This window comes from Emys orbicularis, chromosome 12 (assembly GCF_028017835.1).
Source record: "Emys orbicularis isolate rEmyOrb1 chromosome 12, rEmyOrb1.hap1, whole genome shotgun sequence".
In the NCBI taxonomy this organism is placed as follows: Eukaryota; Metazoa; Chordata; order Testudines; family Emydidae; genus Emys; species Emys orbicularis.
The window spans coordinates 30,748,233-30,773,039 of record NC_088694.1 but is presented as its reverse complement, the minus strand read 5'-3'; the positions used below and the strand labels follow the sequence as shown (position 1 = coordinate 30,773,039).

The following is a 24,807-nucleotide window of genomic DNA, read 5'->3' as shown; positions in this document are numbered from 1 at the left end:
TTGATTCCATTTAACCAATTCTAACTCTCATCTATATTTCTTTCTTTTTATGAATAAACCTTTAGATTTTTGATTCTAAAGGATTGGCAACAGCGTGATTTGTGGGTAAGATCTGACTTGTATACTGACCTGGGTCTGGGGCTTGGCCCTTTGGGATGGGAGAACCTTTTTTCTTTTACTGGGGTATTGGTTTTCATAACCATTCGTCCCCATAAGAAGCGGTGCTAGTAGTGATACAATGGAACTGGAGTATCTAAGGGAATTGCTTGTAAGACTTCTGGTTAGCCAGTGGGGTAAAACCGAAGTCTTTTCTGTTTGGATGGTTTGGTGTGGGGAAACCCAGCCTTTGGCTGTAAGTGCCCTGCTCTAAGCAATTTGTCCTGAATTGATACTCTCGGTTGTGTCCTGCCAGAGGCCGCATTTTTACAGTTACAACAGTGCTATGTGAACGCCTATTCTCACTTTCAGGTGACATTGTAAACAAGCTGGCAGCATTATCTCCTGCAAATGTAACCAAACTTGCTTGTCTGAGCGATTGGCTGAAGTAGGACTGAGTGGACTTTGTTTTATTTTTGAATGCAGTTATTTTTTATACGTAATTATCATGAAAGTTGACCTTTAAAATGTCAAAAGAGATTTCACTACAGTACTTATATTAGGTGAATTGAAAATACTATTTATTTTTTTACAGTGCAAATGTTTGTAATCAAAAATAAATATAAAGTGGGCACTGTACACTTTGTATTCTGTGTTGTAATTAAAGTAAATATATTTGAAAATGTAGTAAACGTCCAAAAATATTTAAATAAATGGTATTCTATTGTTTAACGGTGCGATTAATCGTGATTAATTTTTTTAATCCCTTGACAGCCCTTCTGAAAACTTCTGTTTAAGCAATGGTAAGGCCATGATTTATACTTTGAAAAAGTGTTGACTTGATAGATGTCACTTTTGGGTTCAGTTCTGCAATGAGATGCACTTAGTCACATGTATGCCCCTGTGAAGTTCCATTGATGTCAGTGGGGCTCTGCATAAGTGCCTGGTCATCCTGCATGCAATTGGTTGCAAGATACCAGGACTTTGGCCAACTCTAGTGCCCCTGTTTGGGTGAGCATTAAGCACGTGCTGTGATGCAGAAGATACCATTCTTCAGATGAAACCTAAAGCTAAAGTTCTGATTACTTGTGTTCAACAAAAATCCCATAGCACTTTTCTCAAGAGCAGGGGTATTGGCCTCAGTGTCCTGGTCAAATACTATCTCTTGTAATTAGTCTTTCTGAAATGATTCCTTTAGATTCAGATGGCTACAGTATTATTTTACTTTTCTGAATTGGTGTGTAATGTTATGCATTGTTAAGTATCCTACATAGTTCTTTTTTTAATTGGGTTTGTGTGCTTCTTTCTGATGTACAAAAAATACTCATTTTAAAAAAAGTTTTCTGATTGTTTTACATTAGAAATATGAGAGATCAAGTCTGGTTTGGTTTGGTGTGTTGTGTTTTGTTTTGTTTTTTTTGCTGGAGAGAGATCTGGGAGTCCTTTACAACAGATATGAGTTTCTGATATCTTAATTGAAGGGGGACTTGAATACTCCTGGGGGAATTGTGCGCCAAAAAATTTAAAATCCTGTAACAAAACAATTTAAAATTCTGCGCACAATATTTTAAAATTCTGCACATGTTGTTTGTCAAAATAACACACTATAATCACACCAATTTAAATTGTTTTTGGTCATTTATTTCAAAATACCTGTCAGCAAGTATGTCTGTAACAATACAGACAACAAAAAAGATTCAGGAAATGTTTTTTGACAAATAGATTCCTTAGTAGGCATATTAATACAGAATTCTGAGTAATAATTCATTTAAACTACAATACAGAACCGTATTTCCTGCACCCCTCAGAAGTAGTGAAAAGACAGGGGGAGTTAGGGATAGCTGAGGGAGAAGGAAGTAATTGCTGGGAAGGAGCCTGGGTGTGAACTTAGAGGGTTGTGAGAAAAGTATGCAACAGGTTTTTTGGGGCTATTGGGAGGGATTGTTAGGGAGTTTCCCCCATGCAGACCCTGGCTGACCCCTAGCCTCTTCCATTCAGTCAGGCACATCTGCCCCTGTCCACGTGTCCCTCCACCCCCATTCAGACACCCACTCCCCCATCCCCATGTGGCCCTGCACCCCCTTCCCCTGTCCCCATGTGTCTTTGCCTCCATTCAGACACCCCCCTGTGGCCCTGCGCCTCCATTCCCATTTCCCTTCCCCAGTCTATCCTCCCCCACTAGCCCTTATGAGCCACTGTCTGACCCCCACAGCAGTCCTGTGCGGTCTCCCCATATCCCCTGTCTCCTGACCTGGCCCAACAGGCGCTGAAGGGAAAGAGCCTGCCTTCTTCACCCTAGCTGGCCGGGAGCTGCTGCTCTGTTCTAGTACCATAGTGCCCTCTGGTGGGCAAAAAGCAGAACTGAAGCAACTTTCCAGAAGCTTTTTTTCCTATGCAAAAAATTAAAAATATGCGCAGCTTGTTAATTGTGTGTGCAGCAAAATTCCCCCAGGAGTAATTGAATTCAACTGACTTTTTCTCTCAAATGTGTGTTAGTTGTAGTTGTGAAATTGGTGTAAACAAAAAACGAGTTCTAATCAACCTGGCTAAAAATCCTTTCCCCTCTATCATTTCTCACTTTCAGCCTCATTCCATCTGAGAATGCTATTAGTTTGTCTATAAAGTTCCAGGATAGACAAAACCTGAACTTCTAATGCAGAAAAGCATAAAATTATTAAAAATAAAAGTTATAAATCTATTATTTTTCTTTGCAAGTTCAGGTCACCTTTAAACAGCTACTTGTGTTCCCCTAGAGCAGGGGTGGGCAAACTGCGGGCCCCATCTGGCCTCCCAGCTGTTTTAATCTGGCCCTTGAGCTCCTGCTGGGGAGCTAGATCTGGGGCTTGCCCCGCTCTGGCGCTCCAGAACAGGGAGCAAGGTCGGGGCCGCTCCATGTGGCTCTCAGAAGCAGAGGCATGTCCCCCACCTCCGGCTCCTACGCGTAGGGGCAGCTGGGGGGCTCCGGTCTGCATACTGCCCCCACCCCAAGTGCACTCCCCACCCCAAGTGCACCTCCCACCCCAGCCCGGAGCGCCCTCCCGCACCCTGAACTCCTCATTTCTGGACCCACCCCAGAGCCTTCACCCCCTCCCGCTGCAGCGCTGGGTGATCATATTTCCCAAAGAGAAAATGGGACACTCCGAACCTCTTGCCCAAGGCATCCCCTCCTTCTCTCCCCTGCACCCCTCCCCCCGACAAGACTGTCATCCGTCACTGGAACCCTGAGGAGGGCCCCCTCAGGAGTCTGTCACCTGTCACTGGAACCTTGCAAGGGGCCCCCGTTGCTGGAACCCTGCCAGGCTGCCAGCTCCAGAGTCCCACAGCCCCTGGGGCTGAAGCAGAGACTGTCACGGGGGTTTCTGGAAGTGACTTCCATGACCTCCATGACATAAATGTAGCCTTAATCATAGCAGAACAGGAGCTCATCGGATCGAGGAGGGGGTCAGAAGATCCAAAAGAAGAATTAGGAAGACTTTGTGGGGTTGCAGAATGTTGCCCTGTGCCAGATTAGAGAGATTGTGGGCAAGGGAGGTGTTCCTCACATAACTTGTGTAATTTTGACTTTCATTACTTTTAGGGCTGTCAAGCAATCAAAAAAATTAATCGTGCGATTAAACAATAAAATACCATTTATTTAAATATTTTTGGATGTTTTCTACATTCTCAAATATATTTATTTCAATTGCAACACAGAATACAAAGTGTACAATGACAGGTTTCAGAGTAGCAGCCGTGTTAGTCTGTATCCGCAAAAAGAACAGGAGTACTTGTGGCACCTTAGAGACTAACAAATTTATTAGAGCATAAGCTTTCGTGGGCTACAGCCCACATCCGAAGAAGTGGGCTGTAGCCCACGAAAGCTTATGCTCTAATAAATTTGTTAGTCTCTAAGGTGCCACAAGTACTCCTGTTCTTTTTAAAGTGTACAATGCTCACTATATTTTTAGTACAAATATTTGCCTTGTAAAAAACAAAATAAATAGTATTTTTCAATTCATCTAATACAAGTAGAATTATGTAAAAAAAAAAAAAAGCATTCGAAAATAAAACAATGTAAAACTTTAGAGCCTACAAATCCACTCAGTCCTACTTCAGCCAATTGCTCGAACAAGTTTGGTTACAATTTTCAGGAATGCTGCCTACTTCTTGTTTACAATGTCACCTGAAAGTGAGAACAGGCGTTCATGTGGCACTGCTGTAGCCGGCGTCACAAGATATTTACATCCAGATGTGCTAAATATTCATAAATATTCATGCTTCAACCACCATTATAGAGGACATGCGTCCATGCTGATGACGGGTTCTGCTCGATAACAATCCAAAGCAGAGCGGACCAATGCATGTTCATTTTCATCATCAGAGTTAGATGCCACCAGCAGAAGGATGATTTTCTTTTTTGCTGGTTCGGGTTCTGTAGTTTCCACATTGGAATGTTGCTCTATTAAGACTTCTGAAAGCATGCTCCACACCTCATCCCTCTCAGATTTTGGACGATACTTCAGATTCTTAAACCTTGGGTCGAGTGCTGTAGCTGTTTTTAGAAATCTCACATCAGTACCTTTTTGCGTTTTGTGAACTCTACTGTGACATGTGCTGGGTCATTGTCTGAGACTGCTATAACCTGAAATATATGGCAGAAAGCAGGTAAAACAGAACAGGAGACATATAATTCTCCCCCAAGGAGTTCAGTCACAAATTTAATTAAAGATTTTTTTTTTTTTTAAACGAGCATCTGTCACGGAGTCCCCGGGCGATGCTCTGGAACTGCTCCCCACAAAGCCAGTCAGGACTTTGGGGAGCCTCCTCTCCCTTGGAGCAGACTGTCTTCAGGGCAAGAAGCTCACACGGCTTCACCTCCTGGGTCTCTCCTGGGAGCATTCAGCATATGCCCCTCCGTGCGCTTCCCACAGCGAGTCCGCCCAGGCGGGGTCCTGGGGAAGCCAAAGGGTTCTGCACCCCCCACTTCGCAGTCAGATGTGACTCTCAGCCAGCCAGTAAAACAGAGGTTTATTAGATGACAGGAACACGGTCTAAAATAGAGCTTGTAGGTACGGCGGCAAATGGGACCCCTCGGCCGGGTCCATTATGGGGTTCAGAGAGCCAGACACCCACGTCTGCCCTCACTCCTAGTCCCTAGGTAGCTCCAACTCTCCAACCCCCTCCAGCCCCTCCTTCTCTCGGCTTTGTCTCTTTCCTGGGCCAGGAGGTCACCTGATCTTTGTTCACCTTTAGCTATTTCCTTGCAGGGGGGGAAGGGGCCCTGGCCATTTGTTGCCAGGGAGACAGAGTGTCAGTGATTTATGCACACTGGCCTTTCCCCACCACCTAGAGACTTAAGAAATGCATAGGGGAAACTGAGGCACCCACACAGTATTCAGAGGAAACATTAAGAACAGTCCCACTTCGTCACAGCATCATCAGCATGGAAGCATGTCCACTGGAATGGTGGCCAAAGCATGAAGGGGCATACAAATGTTTAGCATATCTGACATGTAAATACTTTGCAACGCCGGCTATAAAAGTGCCATGCAAATGCCTGTTCTCACTTTTGTGACATTACAAATAAGAAGCAGGCAGCTGTATCTCCCATAAATGTAAACAAACTTGTTTGTCTTAGTGATTGGCTGAACAAGAAGTAGGACTGAGTGGACTTGTAGGCTCTAAGGTTTTACATTGTTTTGTTTTTGAGTGCAGTTACGTAACAAAATCGATATTTGTAAGTTACACTTTCACAATCGTTTGCATTATAGTATTTGTATGAGGTGAATTGAAAGATGCTATTTCTTTTAAAAAGCAACAGAGGGTCCTGTGGCACCTTTGAGACTAACAGAAGTATTGGGAGCATAAGCTTTCGTGGGTAAGAACCTCACTTGATGCTATTTCTTTTGTTTATCATTTTTACAGTGCAACTATTTGTAATCAAAAGTAATAATATACAGTGAGCACTGTACACTTTGTCTTCTGTGTTGTAATAAAAAGCAATGTATTTGAAAATGTAGAAAAACACCCCAAAATAATTGCAATTGGTATTCTATTGTTTAACAGTGTGATTAATTTTTTTAATCACAATTTATTTTTTGAGTTAATCATGTGAGTTAACTGCGATTAATCGACATCCGTGACAGTGTTGGGGCCAGGGGTGGGGTGCTCCTCCCCCGGCCGCAGCAGGTCCAGGCTGGGTTGGGGGAGGGGCACCTCTCCCCTGGCTGCAGCAGGTCCTGGGCTGGGCTGGGGCCGGCGGGGAGAGGCCTCTCTCCCTGCCTGACCCTGAGCGCCTGCGCGGTGTTTAATAGGCTACTGTGTGGCCTCACAGCTTAGAGGGAATTTAGGTTCTGACCATATTTTTTATGTGAGGAAAGAATGGAACTCTAGTCATAAAACAAACAAGTAAAGTCCCGTATTATGGGATAGAAGTCTTATCTTTTCTCCTGTTTTTTTTTTTCCTGGTAGAAGGAAGTGCAGTGTTAAAGAACTGTTCAACTTCTGCTGGACACTCTTTGTTTACACCAAGGGTAAGCTGTTTTCATTAGCTGCCTGCATTGTACACATTTTGAGTGATTAACTTTGTGGTTTTATTTGATGTGATATGCTGTCTTTTAAAGGTAATTTCCGTATGATTGGAGATGATTTAGTAAATTCCTATCATTTGCTTCTGTGCTGCCTGGACCTGATTTTTGCAAATGCCCTTTTGTACCCAGATAGGAGAGAGTTGCTAAATCCATCATTCAAAGGTACGTTAGTGTTTGCATTTGAAAGACATTTTTTCTTGTTAGTTCTTTTTGAAATATAATTGATTATAGCTGACCTTTTTTGTTTTTTCCAGGTTTACCAGCAGACTTTCACACTGCTGAAGTCAAGGCCTCAGAAGAGCCTCCGTGCATCATTGCCACACTTTGTGAACTACATGATGGACTTATGGTAGAAGCCAAAGGAATAAAGGAACACTACTTTAAACCATACATTTCAAAGCTCTTTGATAGGAAGGTACATACTAATAACTTAAGAGTTTATAAAATGGTAGCATAAAACTGGGTGATTGGGCAACAAAATGGCAGATGAAATTCAGTGGTGATAAATGCAAAGTAATGCACATTGGAAAACATCCCAATTATACATATAAAATGGTGGGGTCTAAATTAGCTGTTGCCATTCAAGAAAGATCTTGGAGTCATTGTGGATAGTTCTCTGAAAATATCCACTCAATATGCAGCAGCAGTCAAAAAAGCTAACAGAATGTTGGGAAGCATTAAGAAAGAGAGATAAGACAGAAAATATCAGATTGCCTCTCTATAAATTCATGGTACGCCCACATCTTGAATACTGCGTGCAGATGTGGTCGGTTCATCTCAAAAAAAGATATATTGGAATTGGAAAAGATTCAGAAAAGGGCAACAAAAATATTTAGAGGTATGGAACAGCTTCCATATGAGGAGATATTAATAAGACTGGACTTTTCAGCCTGGAAAAGATACAACTAAGAGGGATCTGACAGAGGTCTATAAAATCATGACTGGTGTGGAGAAAGTAAATAAGGAAGTGTTATTTACTCCTCCTAATGCAAGAACTAGGGGTCACCAAATGAAATTAATAGGCAGCTGGTTTAAAACAAATGAAAGGAAGTATTTCTTCACACGACGCACAGTCAACCTGTAGAATTCTTTGCCAGAGGATGTTGTGAAGGCCAAGACTACAGCAGGGTTCAAAAAAGAACTAGATAAATTCATGGAGGATAGGTCCATCAATGGCTATTAGCCAGGATGGGCAGGGATGGTGTCCTGAGCCTCTATTTGCCAGAAGCTGGGAATGGGCAACAGGGAGTGGATCACTTGATGATTACCTATTCTACTCATTCCCTCTGAAGCACCTGGCATTGGCTACTGTCGGAAAACAGGATACTAGGCTAGATGGACCTTTGGTCTGATCCAGTGAGGCCATTCTTACGTTCTTAAAATGGTAGTATCCATATAAAGAAATGATCCTTATACATAAACAAAGGAGTGCAAGTGGGGATATAACATAGAGGCAAATGGACACAGTGATTGGCACAGGTTTTGGTAGTTGGGCATTTTGGCAGAAGTGGGTATTTTTGTTTAAACATTATTCTTCTATGAAGGAGAGAGATTAGTCAGGGTTGTGGGGGTTTTGTTGTTTTGTTTCCCCAGTTATACACTAGCAGAGAACTGCCTTCTCCTCTTGATTCTGAAACTCCATTATGTGGACTGGCTAAGGCCCTGTCTATACTGGGAGCAGAACAGTGCTAGTGACAACAGTGTTTAAATATACCAGCAGGATTCTAGCATTGTGATCATTCTGGACAGGAACTTTCTGACTGAGAATTATGTGAGAACTATGTTATAAAACAATTTTATACGCTACCTATGGGGATGGTTGGTAGCATAGTTCTATGGCTAGGATCTAGCAAAACATTGTGAGAGTGAGGAGCCTTATACTGCTGAGATGTCATCTATACAACAAATTCATCCTCACTGGTCTTGTGCAGCAAAAATCCAGAGAATGATTTTGATCCTAATCATCTGCATTACAATTAAACTATCATGCTTCCACTCTTCTGGAATTGAACAGGTTTTGGATTTACTACTTTTTAAAAATTGCATTGCATGTAATCTTATTTTTCAACTCTCTTGTTTCCAGATTTTAAAAGGAGACTGCCTCTTGGATTTTTGCAGCTTTGCAGATAACAAGTAAGTGCTGGATGATGATCTTAAGCAATGATAAAGTTAAGCCATTTATACATGCAAGAAACATCTCAACTCTGCTCCACAGCTGTTTCATTTTCCAGTGGGAGCAGAGCTTAACTCACTTGCTCCAATACTTACTGGAAACCAAGTCTTGGAGGGTCACCAGCGGCAAGAGAGGCCAAGGAGACCAGGCCCTGCAGTGAGCCCAAGGGAATCAGGATAGGGCAGTGGTTCTCAACCCGTGGCCCATGGTCCGCTTACGGCCCAATCACCACACAGCTGCAGCCCATGTGACATCCTCAAGGCCATACAGGTAGTATATATATTGTGTGGATGCGGCCCACATAACACACAGAGAACTGCATATGTGGCCCACAATGGTAAATAGGTTGAGAACCATTAGGATATGGTGTTAGAAAAAGGGGAGTCAAGTCATTCATTAGCATGTGCACTATTACTGATATTGGTTAGTTTCCAATCACGGAGTGCTATTACTAAAATTAATAAATGTTTTGACTATTCATTGCTTTCAACTGTATAGACTAATTCCATTGGCTAGTTTGTCTGGCTTCTTTAACAGCTTAACTCTTAATAAATGCAGTATGGCTTCTTTTTCAGCAAAGCATTGAATAAGGAGTATGAAGAGTATGTTTTATCAGTGGGTGACTTTGATGAGAGGGTTTTCTTAGGAGCAGATGCAGAAGAAGAAATTGGAACTCCCCGAAAGTTTGCTGTTGACATGCCAGTGGGGAAAACAACAACAAGAGCTCATGTGGAGTGTCATCTTCAGCAGCATTTTGAAAAGGTAATGTAACCTGTCTATTTCACTATTATTATTTACATATGCAGGTTTCAATGCCCACTGTTTGTCAGAAATGGGGAAAAATACATTTTACGTGTAACCCAAGAATGTTGTTCGTTATATCTATCTGCTCTGCTTCTCCCTCCCTCCCTCCCTCCCAGGCTTGCCACGCCAATCAGCTGTTTGGCGCAGCAAGCCTGAGAGGGAGGAGAAGCGGAGCTGAGCGGCGTGCTCGTGGGAGGAGGAGGAGGAGGCAGAGCGGAGGTGAGCTGGGGCGGGGAGCGGTTCCTCTGCGCCCCCCCTTGCTATGGCCCCCCTGCCCCAGCTCACCTCCGCTCCGCCTCCTCCCACGAGCGTGCCGCAGCTCCGCTTCTCCTCTCTCCCAGGCTTGCGCGCCGCAGCTCCGCTTCTCCTCCCTCCCAGGCTTAGCGGCAAGCCTAGGAGGGAGGAGAAGCGGAGCTGCGGCGCGCTCGTGGGAGGAGGCGGAACAGAGGTGAGCTGGGGCGGGGGGGCCCCAGGGAGTGCTGCAGCAAGTAACAGGTGGGCGCAGAATTCGGATATAACGAGGTAAAGCAGCCCAGTCCCCCGGAGCGCTGCTTTACCAAGTTCTATCCGAATTCGCGTTCTATAGGACCGCATTATATCGGGGTAGAGGTGTATCTTAAACTGGTGTTTGAGATGGGAATGGGGAAAATATTTTCAGTGGTCACTTTAAAAGAAAAACTAAGGGGAAAAATAAGAATTAGCTGTCAGAAAGCTGGGGTATACTGGGTAGTTGTAGCCAGGATATTAGAGAGACAAGGTGGGTGAGGTAATATCTTTTATTGGACCAATTTCTGTTAGTGAGAGAGAGAAGCTTTCAAGCCACACAGAGCTCTTCTTCAGATCTGGGAAAGGTATTCCGAGAGTTACAGCTAAATGCAAGGTGGAACAGATTGTTTGTTTAGCATAAGTAGTAAGTACATATTCTAAGGGACCATTCAACCCACAGAACACCATCTCTGGGAGAAACCATGGCACCAGTGCCCATCACACGTACACTAAACGACACCCAAACATCATCAATTTGTAAAGACTACCCCTCACTGGAGCTGAATTATCTGTACTCTCTAAGGGACTGAACTTCTGCCCCACCACAGTACCTGATACCATCCTAACATGGAGAACTAGAAGAGTTGTTCTGCCATCCCTGCATCAAATAATTCTTCCACAACAGTGACGACACCACTCACAGTTACCACATTCCCACCAACAATCATAAGAAAAAATAGTCCTCTGACTAGACATCACAGAGCAGTTGAACCCACACTCTTGATCATTACATTGATTGCTTCAGGAAAAAAATTGACTATAAAATCCTAAACAAACATCATATCCACCATAATCTCTCCACTGCCGAGAGGACAGCCATACAATCACTGAAGTCTAACCACAAGATAGTGATCAAACCAGCAGACAAAGAGGGTGCCGTTGTACTCAAACGTGATGACTTCGTTAATGAGGCCAACCATCAACTCTCCAACACCACTTACTATAAGGAACTCAAAGATGACCCCACGCCACAGTTTATTCAGGAACTTAAGGATATCATCAACCCCCCCCCAACAACTCCAAGAGAAAATCTACAAACTCATCCGCATGAACCCACCCCAGGGACCTTCTACATGCTTCCCAAGATAGACAAACAAGGGATCCCAGGCAGATCCATCATATCTGGCTAAGGCACTCTAACTGAAGGAATATTGGTACTCTCAGAAATCATCCTCAAACCACCCCCACACAAAGGGCCAGCTTCCTCCAGGATACCAATGACTTACTCCACAAACACTGCAATATTAACAACCTCCCTCAGAACACCATTCTTGCCAACATTGATGTCACTTCTCTGTACACCAACATCTATCACAATGACAGCGTAGCTGCCTGCTTCAGATATTTACAAGACAATAGACAACCCTCTCATCCTTTTCATCCATACCCATAACATTTACATTCAACAAACATTTTGCCCAAACCATGGGAGCAGCCATGGGTATTAGGATGGCTCCCCAATATGCCAGCCTCTTCATGAAGAATTATTTCTGGAAAAATGCACCATGAAACCAATGGTATACCTGAGATACATCAATGATATTTCCATCCTCTGAGGGAGTTTAAGCTGTCTGTCCATAGATTTTCCCCATAACTTCAACCACGACCACCATACATTAAACTCTCTGGGACACTTCCACACTAGCATCAACTTCCTGGGAACCACAATCAGCTTCAGCAGTGAAACTGTATAGAGAAACATATACAAGAAACCCACCACACCTACCTTTATAGATTTAGTAACCACCCAGAACACACCAAAGACTCTGTTATCTACAGCCAGATACCAAAGAATATGCTCCAAGGAGAAAGTCTGGAATATACACCTTAACACACTTAACTGTCTTCACCAAACAAGGACACTCGACCAGAGAAGTAGATCACATCATGGAACGGGCCACCTAAATACTCGGAGAACCTGCTTCAATGCAGAAATAAAAACCCCTCCAACTGCACACCCCTAGTTGTTGCCTACCATCCCACTGGAACCTATATGGATGGGGTGTCATCAAACAGTTACAACCCATACTTGATGGGGACCCCATCCTGCAAAGAAATCTTGCCTGAATCCCCAATTCTGGCATTCAAACAACCCCCAACCTTGCTAAGCTCATCATAAGCAGGCTTGCCACAGATCAGGACACACCAACTCAAAGCAGCACCAGACCTTGACAAAATAACCTGTAGACATATCTCCACTGCTACAATGATCAACACCCCCACACACACCTTTCAAGATCCGTGGATCTTACACGTGCTTATCACAACATGTGGTATAGCTCATCCAGTGCACAAAATGCCCCAATAACAACTGTGTGGGTGAAGCCAGACAATCACTATGCTCTCAAATGATCTCATACAGGAAAATGATAAAAGACAAAAACACCCTATCTCCTGTGGGTGAACACTTTCCCAAACTGATCACTCTGACCTATCAGTCCTCATCCTCAAGGAAACCTGCATGATACTTTCAAAAGACGGGCCTGGGAGCTTAAATTCATAACTGCTGGACACTAAAAATCATGGACTGAACAGAGACATTGGATTTATGGCTTATTACTAGGGCCCTACCAAATTAACAGCCATGAAAAACGCATCATGGACCATGAAATCTGACCTCCCCCTGTGAAACCTGGTCTTGTGTGTACTTTTACTCTGTACTATACAGATTTCATGGGGGAGAGGGGCATTTCTCAAATTGGGGGCTCTGACCTAAAAGGGAGTTAGAGGGAGGGTCGCAGTATTGCCACCCTTACTTCTGTGCTGCCTTCAGAGCTGGGTGGCCAGAGAGCAGTGGCTGTTGGCCAGGTGCCCAGCTCTGATGATGGTGCCCCACCAGCAGCAGTGCAGAAGTAAGGGTGGCAATACCATATCAGGCCACCCTTACTTCTGCGCTGCTGCCTTCAGAGCTGGGCGACCGGAGAGTGGCAGCTGGTGACTGAGGGCCCAGCTCTGCAGGCAGCAGCACAGAAATAAGGGTGGCAATACCATACCAGGCCATCCTTACTTCTGCGCTGCTGCTGGCAGTGGCTCTGCCTTCAGAGCTGGGCTCTCGGCCAGCAGCCACCGCTCTCCATCTGCCCAGCTCTCAGGCAGTGCCACCACCAGCAGTTGCGCAGAAGAGAAGCAGAAACAGTACCACCTACAATAATATTGCGACACCCCCCTCCTTCCCAAAATTCCTTTTTGGGTTAGGATCCCTACAATTACCACACGTGACATTTCAGATTTAAATAGCTGAAAAAATGAAATTTATAATTTTTAAAGTCCTTTGACTATGAAATTGACGAAAATGGACTGTGAATTTGGTAGGGCCCTACTTATTATAACAATCTGTAACCAGTGACCCCCTCTTTTTGTCCTATGACTGCAGAGGGGCCACTCTGCTTTGAATGGTCCCTTAATACAGTGGTTCTCAAACTTATTTGACCACTCTCCCCTTCTTTGTGTCTGTAGTAGTTCATGTTCCTCCTCCCTGCCGCCACACAGTACATATACCGATTTAAAAAAAAAAATCAACATGCAACTCTTACTAAATATTAAAAACAGTAAGGCATTTATTCAAACAGCCATTTAAGTATATAGTAATGTAAATTTTTAGTGATATACTGCTTACTGGCATCACACTGTTGTTACTAGTGTGATGGGTGCGCCTGTTTTTTGGAGCAGAACAATTCCATGTTGGGTTGGATGCTTGAGACAGCTATCTGGAGATCTCCTTGTACCTGAAGATGAGATCATTGTTAGTTTTTAATGTACAGTAAAGTAGTTCAGAAAAGTTTTGGCTTCTTTGTTTTTCACTTGAGTTGGGGTGTTTTTTTCCTGTTGCACAAATGAGCCAATGATCCATTGTAATAAGAGCAAAAGCAAAACTGCGATTGTGGTTGATGCTTACAATTAAATGAGCATACCACGTTGTAGCAAACGGATTAATGTACAGATGGCAACAACTTTTATATAGTGCTATGCAAGCTTAGCAGAAATCCATCAAACTGCACAGCGCAATCTGAGGACTGCATATGTCTGGAGGAATCAGCTTTGTTAGTTATTCATTGCTGTGGGTAAAATGTGTGCAGTAAGGGTTTTTTGTTTGTTTTTGTTTTTCCCCCCACTAAAGCGTCTCACACCCACCCCCTCTAGAATACATTCTGCACCCCCCCCCGGGGGGGTGGGGGTACGCCCACCAGTTTGAGAACCTCTGCCTTAATATATGCTAACTACTTATGATAAACAATCTGTTCCACCTTGCATTTAGCTGTGACGCTCAGACCTGAAGAAGGAACTGTGTGTTGTTCAAAAGCTGCTTTCTATCACCAACAGAAGTTGGTAGAATAAAAGATATTACCTCACCCATCTTGTCTCTCTGAAGGATGGTGTGTCAATTACAGTTGATGAGTGATACTAGTTTCATGCTGCTTAGACAGTTTCAAAAATAAGTTGGAAACAGGCGAAAAAGAATTGTTCCTAGAAGCAAGCACTGGTACAGATCAGTTTTGTAAAATCATTCTTCAATACAGTGTGAAGCTATTGGGCTTTATATTTGACATTTAGTGAGTGAGTGAGTGTGCAGTGATTTCAACTCATTTTGCCCATTTTGAACTTTTAAATTTTCATAGCACAGCAGATCCTTTCTTATGCTTTCTGCTTACTTATAAATTGTGACTTTCAACGCTCTGGCTAACCTTGATCCTTCCAACGTTTCTGAAAAGTAGCCATCTTAATATTACAAAAAGTAATATTTTCTTACATTATTCATATCTTGAATTTTGGAAATGGAAAATATAATCAATACAGTCCAGGGCTGTGCTCCAGCCACTTTGCGCCACTCCATTGGTATTAAGTAGCTTTCAAATAGATGGATCCATCCCCCAGAGGATCTCTTCGCACGTAAGGGGATCCTCAGGTGGTATAGCAGCTTTAGTGCCATTTCAGTGGCTGGTGGGGAAGATGGCATAGGTGGGGTTCCTTCATGCTGTGATGATTCACAGCTACTATAAGGAGGTTGCAGGCATGCGGTGCAGGCTAGAGCAGCCTTCAGGCTGGTTTAACTTGGACTGGGAGACTTGCACTGAGCAGTCCTGTGACTGGTAGTGAATTGGGCACCTTTGGAAGTGGATGGGGAATCCCCCTCATCTGTGTCAAATGCTCCTTGATCGCAGCTGGGAATCTGCCCAAAATATTGCTAATATCAAATAACTTGTTTCTTAAAATTACGTTAATTCACTTCTAAAGGAAGCTCAATCTTCTGAATGGGAAACTTTTGTGCTAAGGAGTGAACTGGGGTCTGTAGATAATGGAGTGAGGCAAGGATAGAATAGGGGAAGTGTTTTTCCATGAAGGGGAGTAGAGGCAGTGTCTGAAAGTGGCTTTCAGTGGGCAGTGTGAAAAAGATTGGTTGTTTATATATAGTCTTTCAGTGTTTACAAATACTGCTTCAGCTTTCTTTGGTTGTCATTGCTTCACTTGAAATATTAGTAAATTTTGTAAAATATATGCATAATTTAAACCCAAATGTGGTTCATGCAGATAAGAGCTTTGGAACTGAATTGTAATTGCAGCATGTATGATAAATATATTAGATTAAAAGGGGAGGTTGATTATACAGTAGTTCTGTGGCATCAGGTAGTTATGGTTACGCATTGCAGTGGTCTTGCCTTTACCATTTGTCAGTGTTTAAGTGAACTTAAACCTCTTGTTTATGTTTTTAAGACGTTTAAGTCTTGTATTTTATTGATTTCTCTCTTTGCTTAAACTTCTGACTTAGTTTGGGGATTTCATTAGGTTTGTAATTTGTTATAGAACTTGCCCTTAAAAACACTTTACTTTAAATCTCAGCCTATTTTGTGGTAGTGACTGTAGTGTGGGCATACTCATTTTCCCTATGGTTTGTGGTGTACCTGTGAGTTTTGTGAATGACCTTGCAGTTCATGTCTCAAAACATCTGTAGAAACATAATTTTTGATGATTAACTTATTTTCTATCTTACTTGGCAGAAAAGATCATTTGCACCTTCTACACCACTGACAGGAAGGAGATACCTGAGAGAGAAGGAAGCGGTAATCACTCCTGTTGCTTCAGCAACACAAAGTGTGAGCCGGTTACAGAGCATTGTGGCTGGGTTGAAAAATGCACCAAGTGAACAGCTTATAGCTATCTTCGAGTAAGCATGTCACTTACCCCTACTTTCATTACAAAAGGTGATCCCTCTCTTCAGACTTGGTTTTGTTAGGCTACTACATTTTTACTCCATACTCAAGTCTTTTTAAAGGGTTTTATGAGGGTTGCTGGGGAAAAAGACCGACCTGTCTTCTTAGTGTTTCCATTTGAAAGGCCTTATTGTGAGGAACTAAACCTTTTATTTCTTAATGAATCTGTGCTTCTGGAAAAGTACGGCTTTTAAAAAAACCTCATTACTTACTGTTAGATTAATAGGCCAAATTTTTTTTTACTCGTCAGCTAATCATAATTTGTGCATTTGTTTTTTATTGACACTGTTGGTATAACAAGTTTGACCAAAAAAAATCTATTTCTTAACAAAAGCAAATTTGGACAAATTAAATCCTAGTCTGATAGAAGTCACCTACCAAGGAAGAGAGTAGTGTATGACAGTCCTGTCTGCCGACTAAAGAGGCAGTTACAGTCTTCTTTTAAGTGCAAGTTGTGAAAGTGAGTAGAACACAGCCTAGAGCCTGCCATTAGTCTTCAGCATTCAGCTCCTCCAATGCACTTTAGTCTAATTTTGTATATTCATGGATTATAAAGTTAGAAGGGACCATTATGATCATCTAGTCTGACCCGCTTTATAACACAGCTCATGGGACGTCTCTGAGTTAATTCCTGTTTGACTAGGGCATATCCTTTTGAAAAACATCCGTTCTTGACTTAAACATTTCCAGTGATGGAGAATCCACCACAACCCTTGTAAATTGTTTCAAGAGCTGCCCCTTATTTTGTATTTGAATAGCTTAAGTTTGCAGCCATTGGATCTTGTTATACCTTTGTCTGCTAGAAAGAAGAGCTTTCTATTATGAAATTTCTGTTCCCCATGTAGGTAGGTACTTTATATATAGTGTTCAGGTCACCTCAGATCTTCTTTGATCATCTAAACAGATTGAGCTCTTTGAGTCTGTCACTGTAAGGCATGTTTTCTAATCCTGTCTCATTGCTCTTCTCACTGAACTCTCTCCTATATTCAACATTCTTCATGTTGAGGACACCAGAAATGGACACAGTATTCCAGTAGTAGTTGCACCAGTACCAACTAAAGAGATTATATAACCTCTCTACTTCTACTTGATATTCCCATTTATACATCCAATAATTTCAGTAGCCCTTTTGGTCATAGTGTCGCACTGGGAGTTCGTTGGCTGATTATCCACTGTGACATTCCCCCTTTCCCCTCCCCCACTCTTTCAGAGTCACTGCTTTGGGTCTCAAAGTCACATTCCCAGGCTCAGACCTCTTGTTTGACACCATTCCTTGGGACATGGGACACCACCGGCTAGCTGTCTTAGAATCTGAGAACCTCCTGAACCCCCCAGTTGCTTACATCTGCACACCCAGAGTTCCACCAAGGCTGTGGACTCCCTGGGCTTCTAGTTTGTCTCTGAAGGGGTTAAAGGAAAGGAAGGAACTCAGCCTTAACAGAGGAAGCTTAGCCACAGTGATTTTACTCTTAAAACATTTGAGAAATTCAGATCTTTAAAAATGACAAGCTCTGAGCCCTTTGCACTATTCAGACTCTCAGAAGGGGTGAAATCTGAAGTTTGATTTCTGGCTGGGCAGAGTCTCTCCTGCGAGCCCTTATGTGGTAATTATCAGCCTCCCTGCACACAGCTGCATCCACTCTTAAATAAGGCCTCTGTCACTGTCTCCAAAAGCTGGGAATGGGCGAGAGGGGATGGATCGCTTGATGATTACGTGTTCTGTTCATTCCCTCTGAAGCACCTGGCATTGGCCACTGTCAGAAGACAGGATACTGGGCTAGATGAACCTTTGATCTGACCCAGTATGGCCGTTCTTGTGTTCTGTGCAATATGCTCAAACTGTGAAACTCTGTCTCCACCAGTGATGGTCCTTCAGTGAACAAACTTTTTTTTTGTGCCTGGGTTAGCTCTCTGGAATGCAGAACAAGGCTGCCTTTGGGCAAGTCCAGACTAGTGCAACCATAGTGCCAATGTTTCAAAACATATCACAAAATAGAATTCCTAATTTCATTGTCACATAATTAAATCCATTATATTCTTCTATTCCTAAATAGACTGTCTAGGCTAGGGGAACATTCTAATTGTATTGTAATCGATTGGGCTCCTGAAAGGTAAATTATTGGTAGCCCAAGTTATCCCTGGTGCAAATATTATATGGATATCAAAGTACTGAGGCGATATACTCTGACTAGTATTAATTTCTATCCATTTCCTCCTTTTTTTTAAAATTTGAATCAATAGGTTTCTTCTGTCTCTTCCTCCTTTCTTCCCCCCCCCCCCCCCGCCCCCCATTAAAAAAAATCAGTTTTGGTCTTAATTGTGTGGTAGCAATTTGCATAAGTTAAAATAATTTATAAAATCCTCACACAATCTCCGTGTCTGGATGCTCAGAGTTATTACATAGTAATTTAATACTGTTAAGATAATATAGAAGTAGAAGTAATGTAAGGTTAAAAAGAAACAAAAGTCCATTATTATTTCTAAAGAGGGGAGCTAGTGCACTGCTCTGAAGAACAGAATTCAGTTTATATAAGCACATTCTTTATCAAGCACTCCTCATGTACAAAAATGATAATGGAGTTAGTCAGGGCTTGTCTACATAGGGAGTAATGCACACTATGGGGGTGAGATTCCTAAAGTACCCTAATGTGTTGCGGATTAATTGGTCTGTGCCTGCTGATGCACACTAAAGTTCTTAGAACACTTTAACATAGTAAGCACTAGTACTTTACTACATTAAAGTGCACTAGGAAGTCTTTATTGTGCACCAGCAGGGTCTACTCAGAGCAGTTAATCGACAATAATTAGTGCCCTTTAGAAATCACACCTCCATAGTGTACATTACTCCACTGTGTAGACAAGCCCTCCGTCTTCTCAAACTATCAAATCCTATATGGCCTTTAAAAAATATTGTACAGTTACTCTTTGTTCTGGAACACATGTTGCATCTTTTCTTTGTGTACAACAGGTCAGTAACCATTAAACAGAATGTTGTACATAACAGAATGAAATAAGGCAAGGTTACAGTTTAGAATCGGACTTGCAAGTAATAGTATTAAAACCCACAGACTATCTCTTTTTCTGGTTAGCTTGTAAACCTTTTTGAATGAGTGCTGTCCAGAGTGTAAAATACATCACAGGATGGGACACTGGTTGCCAAGAGGAAAGCTTGGTGAAATGAATCCTATCGGGGGGCTTTTTTATGTTTCTGTAATATACAAATGAGGTTTCTCTCTGGGTCCTGCTATAGGTCTTGTGTACGCAACCCTATGGAAAGCATCATGAATCGAGTTAAAGAAATAGGTGAGGCTTTCTGTCGGAGTTATACTCAGTCAACAGATGACCAGCCAGGATCTCACATAGGTAGGAATATGTGAAATGCATAGAATGTTTCAGCATATTGAAGTGCATCGCTTGTGTATCAAAGGCGACACGTTTATGGGAAGAAAAAATGTTTGGGCTGATTCTTCATGTACTTAGTAAAATGAACGATTGGTGTAGATGAAAACTGACTTTTCAATGGAGGGGGCAACTCACTGCATAGAAATGTACTAATATTACTCCAGCTCCTCATTGATTGGGCCAGGCTGATCAAAATTTTGAAGAGATAAATGTCCTTATCGTGTGGTTTCTGGGACATTTCATCCATAGATCAATCCCAACTCCATGGAGGTGAAGGTGCCTTCAGTACAACTCCTATTGAGACATTTATAAGATAGTAAGAATATTGCATTGAAAAGTTTACTTTAATAAATAAGGGATGCCTTAGTAAAGGCAATAATAACTTTAAAAATATTGAACCGCTACTCATTGGTTCAAAACTTGTTGCATCTTTTCATTGCAACAGGTTAATAACTACCAAACAGGACATTGTACAGAGTTGAATGAAACCATGCAAGGTTATACAGTAACTCCTCACTTAACGTCGTCCCGGTTAACGGTGTTTCGTCGTTATGTCGTTGATCTATTAGAGAACATGCTCATTTAAAGTTGCGCAATGTTCCCTTATAATGTTGTTTGGCAGCCGCCTGCTTTGTCCACTGCTTGCAGGAAGAGCAGCCGTTGGAGCTAGCTGGTGGGGGCTTGGAACCAGGGTGGGCCGGCAGCCCCCTTATCAGCTCCCCTAAGTTCCCTGTGTGGCAGCCGCCCAGCAGGCTATCAATTGCTGGGCAGTTCAGGTGTCCCTCCACCCACTGCCGTGTCTTTCACCCACGCTACCCCCCCAGCACTTTGGAAAGTGGAGGGAGTGGTGAGCTCCACTAGGATAGTGTGGGTTCATCATCATGGTCAGTTTCCACAGGGAATGTTTGCAGCCACTGCCACGCTTCTATTGTCTCTTCTCCCTCCATTCATACTGCCTTGTAGAGTGAGAGGCTACATTAACAACAATGTGTTAATCCTTGAGGGCTCAGTCGAGTGCTAGTTCATCATTTAGCAGCAAGGCATTCCCTGGGAAATATCCCACCCTCTGACTCCACCACCTCAATCAAGCTTCGCAATCATCATTGCTATGTACAGTATTAAATTGTTTGTTTAAAACTTATACTCTGTGTGTATGTGTTTGTGTGTATGTATATAATTATACATAGTCTTTTGTCTGGTGAAAAAAAATTCCCTGGAACCTAACTCCCCCCATTTACATTAATTCTAATGGGGAAATTGGATTCGCTTAACATCGTTTTGTTTAATGTAGCATTTTTCAGGAACATAACTACAATGTCAAGTGAGGAGTTACTGTAGTTCAAAATGGGACTTGAAAGAAATTGTATTGAAACTCTTAATAAGAGACTATAAATCTGCCTAAGAAGTGGGAAAAAAAGTTTCTTAATTAAATGAACTTTCCTGTATGGGTGTTAATGCAACTCATTACATATTTGAAATTCAGAAGACTTTTACAAAACTGGAGTGGAGACCTTACACATAAACATTCCTAAAGTTTGAACATCTAAAGAGTATGAAATATGTTAATTGCATGTAAGGTTTGTTTCACATAGCATTACTAAAGACATTCAGAGTAGTATTTCCTCTTGGCTTACAGCACACGTGTGTTTCTGTTATGGAAAGTAAAATACTGGTTAACTTAATGAAGACTGTTTATTCATCCCCTCCTCCTCCTCCCCCCTCCCAACTGCTGACTTGGAATACAAGCTTTCAGCAATGTTTGGTTTCAATTGCAGATTTTGCTGTTAACAGACTAAAACTGGCAGAGATTTTGTATTACAAAATTTTGGAGACGATAGTGGTACAAGAAACACGAAGATTGCATGGGAAAGACATGACAGTAAGTAGAGAACTGGAACAGAAGAGCCTCTTCTTCTTTAAGTTCACCCTTGTGAATACTTTCAGAAAAATTATGTATTTGGGTCAATCCACACAGCTCCCATTTAAATCAATCTGAGGGTAGAATTGGTTCCTTGTCTATTGACTAGCTAATAGCGGATTGATGGGCTCAATTTTCCAGTTTAATATTAATTTCATTCCTTAAATGAGATTATTTCAAGACATTTGACCCAGTTGTAGTTTCCTGAGAGCTCAATATTTGTTCAGTACTACTAGTCTTTCAACTAACATAGTTCCTTCCTTATATTTTCTTATGGCTGTGTACTAAATCCTACATACTCTGCTGTATTACAACTAGGGATGTAAATATCGTTTTAAAAGTTAACCATTTAAATGATTAAAATTATATCGGTTAACCGATTAAAGGGAGAGGGGCTCTGATTAAAGGGAAGGTTGCTCTGGCCGGCCGGCCGGCTTGGCTTGGGACTGGGGCTAACGGTTAGGGTGAGTAAATGGGTAAGACTAATGCTTACCAGTTAACTGTTTAATATTTTACATCCCTAATTACAACAAAGGTGAAATCTTACCTGATTTTAAATCAAAAACTGGATCGTCAAGTAATTTGAACTGATAAAGAAAAGTGACTTGCAAATATTTCTCTCCAAGATTGTTTTTCTTCAGTATGTTATGCTTGTCTCCTGCATCTCAAATGATTCCTTTCATCTGCATTTAATACTGATATCTCCTTTTTTTCCTAACTCGTATGTGTCTGATATGTGATATATACCTGTCACGGAGTCACTGGGCGATGCTCTGGAACTACTCCATACAAAGCCAGTCAGGACTCTGGGGGAGCATGCCTCCTCTCTTCAGCATACTGTCTCTAGGGCAAGAAGCTTACACAGCTTCGACCTTCCTGGGTCTGACCTCGGAGCATTCAGCATCCCCTTTTCACACCGTACGCTTCCCACAGCGAGTTCGCACAGGCGGGGCTCCTGGGGAAGCCAGAGGGCCCTGCACCCCAACTCCGCAGTCAGACGTGACTCTCAGCCAGCCAGTAAAACAGAAGGTTTATTAGACGACAGGAACGCGGTCTAAAACAGAGATTGTAGCTACAGAGAACAGGACCCCTCAGTTAGGTCCATCTTGGGGGTAGGGAGCCCAGACCCCAGTTCTGGGACTCCCTCCGTTTCCCCAGCCAGCTCTAAACTGAAACTCTCCAGCCACTCCTCTGGCCTTTGTCTCTTTTCCTGGGCCAAAGGCACCTGGTCGCACCCTCCTCCTGGGTCTCAGATTACACAGGTGCAAATAGTAGGACAGTCTCACCTGCCCCAAGGGCCTCAGCAAAATCACACACCCAATTTCCACCACCTAAGTATTGGTGCAGTACACAGGGAAACTAAGGTACACACAGTATTAGTATAGGACAGTAAGACTCACATAACAAGATGCAACGTAACAAAATGAATAAAACCCCACTTCATCACAATACCTGAATAGACTAGCGTTTGACAATAATAACTATATATGAAGGTACCTACAACTGCTAATTGTCTTTGCCTATATTGTCTTTTAGAACATAGATACTGGGCAAGGCATTTTTGTTCTCCTCTTTCGTCTTCAAGAAAATGCCTGTATTGCTTTGCAGTAACTGCAGCTAGCACACCTTGCATTCTGCTTTAACCCCTGGGGAGCAGGCTTTTATCCTTTTACCCATAGTATCAAAGCAGCTTTACTGTCATTGGCACTGTAGGTCTGCTTCCCCTTCGACTTGCATTATTACTAGATAAACAACTATAAAACCAGCCTTTACCATTTGAAACTTTCCGAAAAGCAGGAAATAATGGAAAGGGCAAAAGAAACAGTAATTGATCTTTCAGGGAACAAATATGTAAAGTAGTTGAACGTAGTACGATACTTAAGTATACCATTGGAAGTTTCCTTTTTGTAGCTTAAACTGTCATAATCTAGCAAGGTGCTAGTTGTAATACAATTGATTTATCTGCTATTCTTTCTCCAGTGTGTCAGCACCTGTACTACTTATAAGTCAGCAAATCTGGCTGTAAAGAGTGGAACAGACAGGTTAAATGACATGATAAATTGGACAGGGTTCACAGAAGAGCCACAAGAATGATTAATGGATTACCAAACATAGAATCATAGGACTGGAAGGGACCTCAAGAGGTCATCTAGTCCAGTCCCATGCACTCATGGCAAGACTAAGTGTTATCTAGCCCATCCCTGACAGGTTTTTGTCTAACCTGCTCTTAAAAATCTCCAATGATGGAGATTCCACAACCTCCCTAGGCAATTTATTCCAGTGCTTAACCACCCTGACAGTTAGGAAGTTTTTCCTAATGTCCAACATACACCTCCCTTGCTGCAATTTAAACCCATTGTTTCTTGTCCTATCCTCAGAGATTAAGAAAAACAGTTTTTCTCCCTCCTCGTTAACAACCTTTTATGTACTTGAAAACTGTTATCATGTCCCCTCTGTCTTCTCTTTTCCAGACTAAACAAACCCAATTTGTTTAATCTTCCCTCATAGGTAATGTTTTCTAGACCTTTAATCATTTTTGTGCCTTTATAGTGATAGACTCAAGGAGCTCAATCTATTTATTTTAACAAAGAAGGTTAAAGGGTGACTTGATTAGTCTAGAAGTACCTACATTGGGGAACAAATATTTGATAATGGGATCTTCAGTCTAACAGACACAAGTATAGCATGATCCAATGTCTGGAAGTTGAAGCTAGACAAATTCAGACTGGAAATACGGGGTACATTTTTAAAAGTGAGGGTAATTAACCATTGGAACAATTTACCAAGCATCGTTGTGGATTCTCCATCCCTGACAATTTTTAAATCAAGATGGAATGTTTTTCTAAAAGATCTGCTCTAGGAATTATTTTGGCAAAGTTCTCTGGCTTTTGTTATACAAGAGATCAGACTAGATGATCACAAGGCCTTCTGGCCTTGGAATCTATGTCCTTTGTCTCTTGACTTCTTTTTCAGTGCTCCCTCTTCTGTAACTTTTTCCATATCCCAAATCTTAATTCAATTAAGTTTTAATTAATGGATAGTAAATTCAGGGTATGGTTTAAAACAAAACTTAAATTCTTATTCTATATTTTT

General features: G+C 42.1%; 1 protein-coding gene across 1 annotated transcript in view; it reads left to right on the top strand.

Annotated features, from left to right (window-relative positions):
- RBL1 (RB transcriptional corepressor like 1) overlaps window positions 1-24,807 on the top strand; it is a 74,922-nt gene that overhangs the window by 12,771 nt on the left and 37,344 nt on the right. Inside the window, 8 exon segments of the mRNA XM_065414297.1 lie at window positions 6,547-6,608; window positions 6,699-6,827; window positions 6,920-7,080; window positions 8,749-8,798; window positions 9,414-9,600; window positions 16,182-16,348; window positions 19,645-19,757; window positions 21,572-21,675. Coding sequence (XP_065270369.1) covers window positions 6,547-6,608; window positions 6,699-6,827; window positions 6,920-7,080; window positions 8,749-8,798; window positions 9,414-9,600; window positions 16,182-16,348; window positions 19,645-19,757; window positions 21,572-21,675 — 973 coding nt within the window.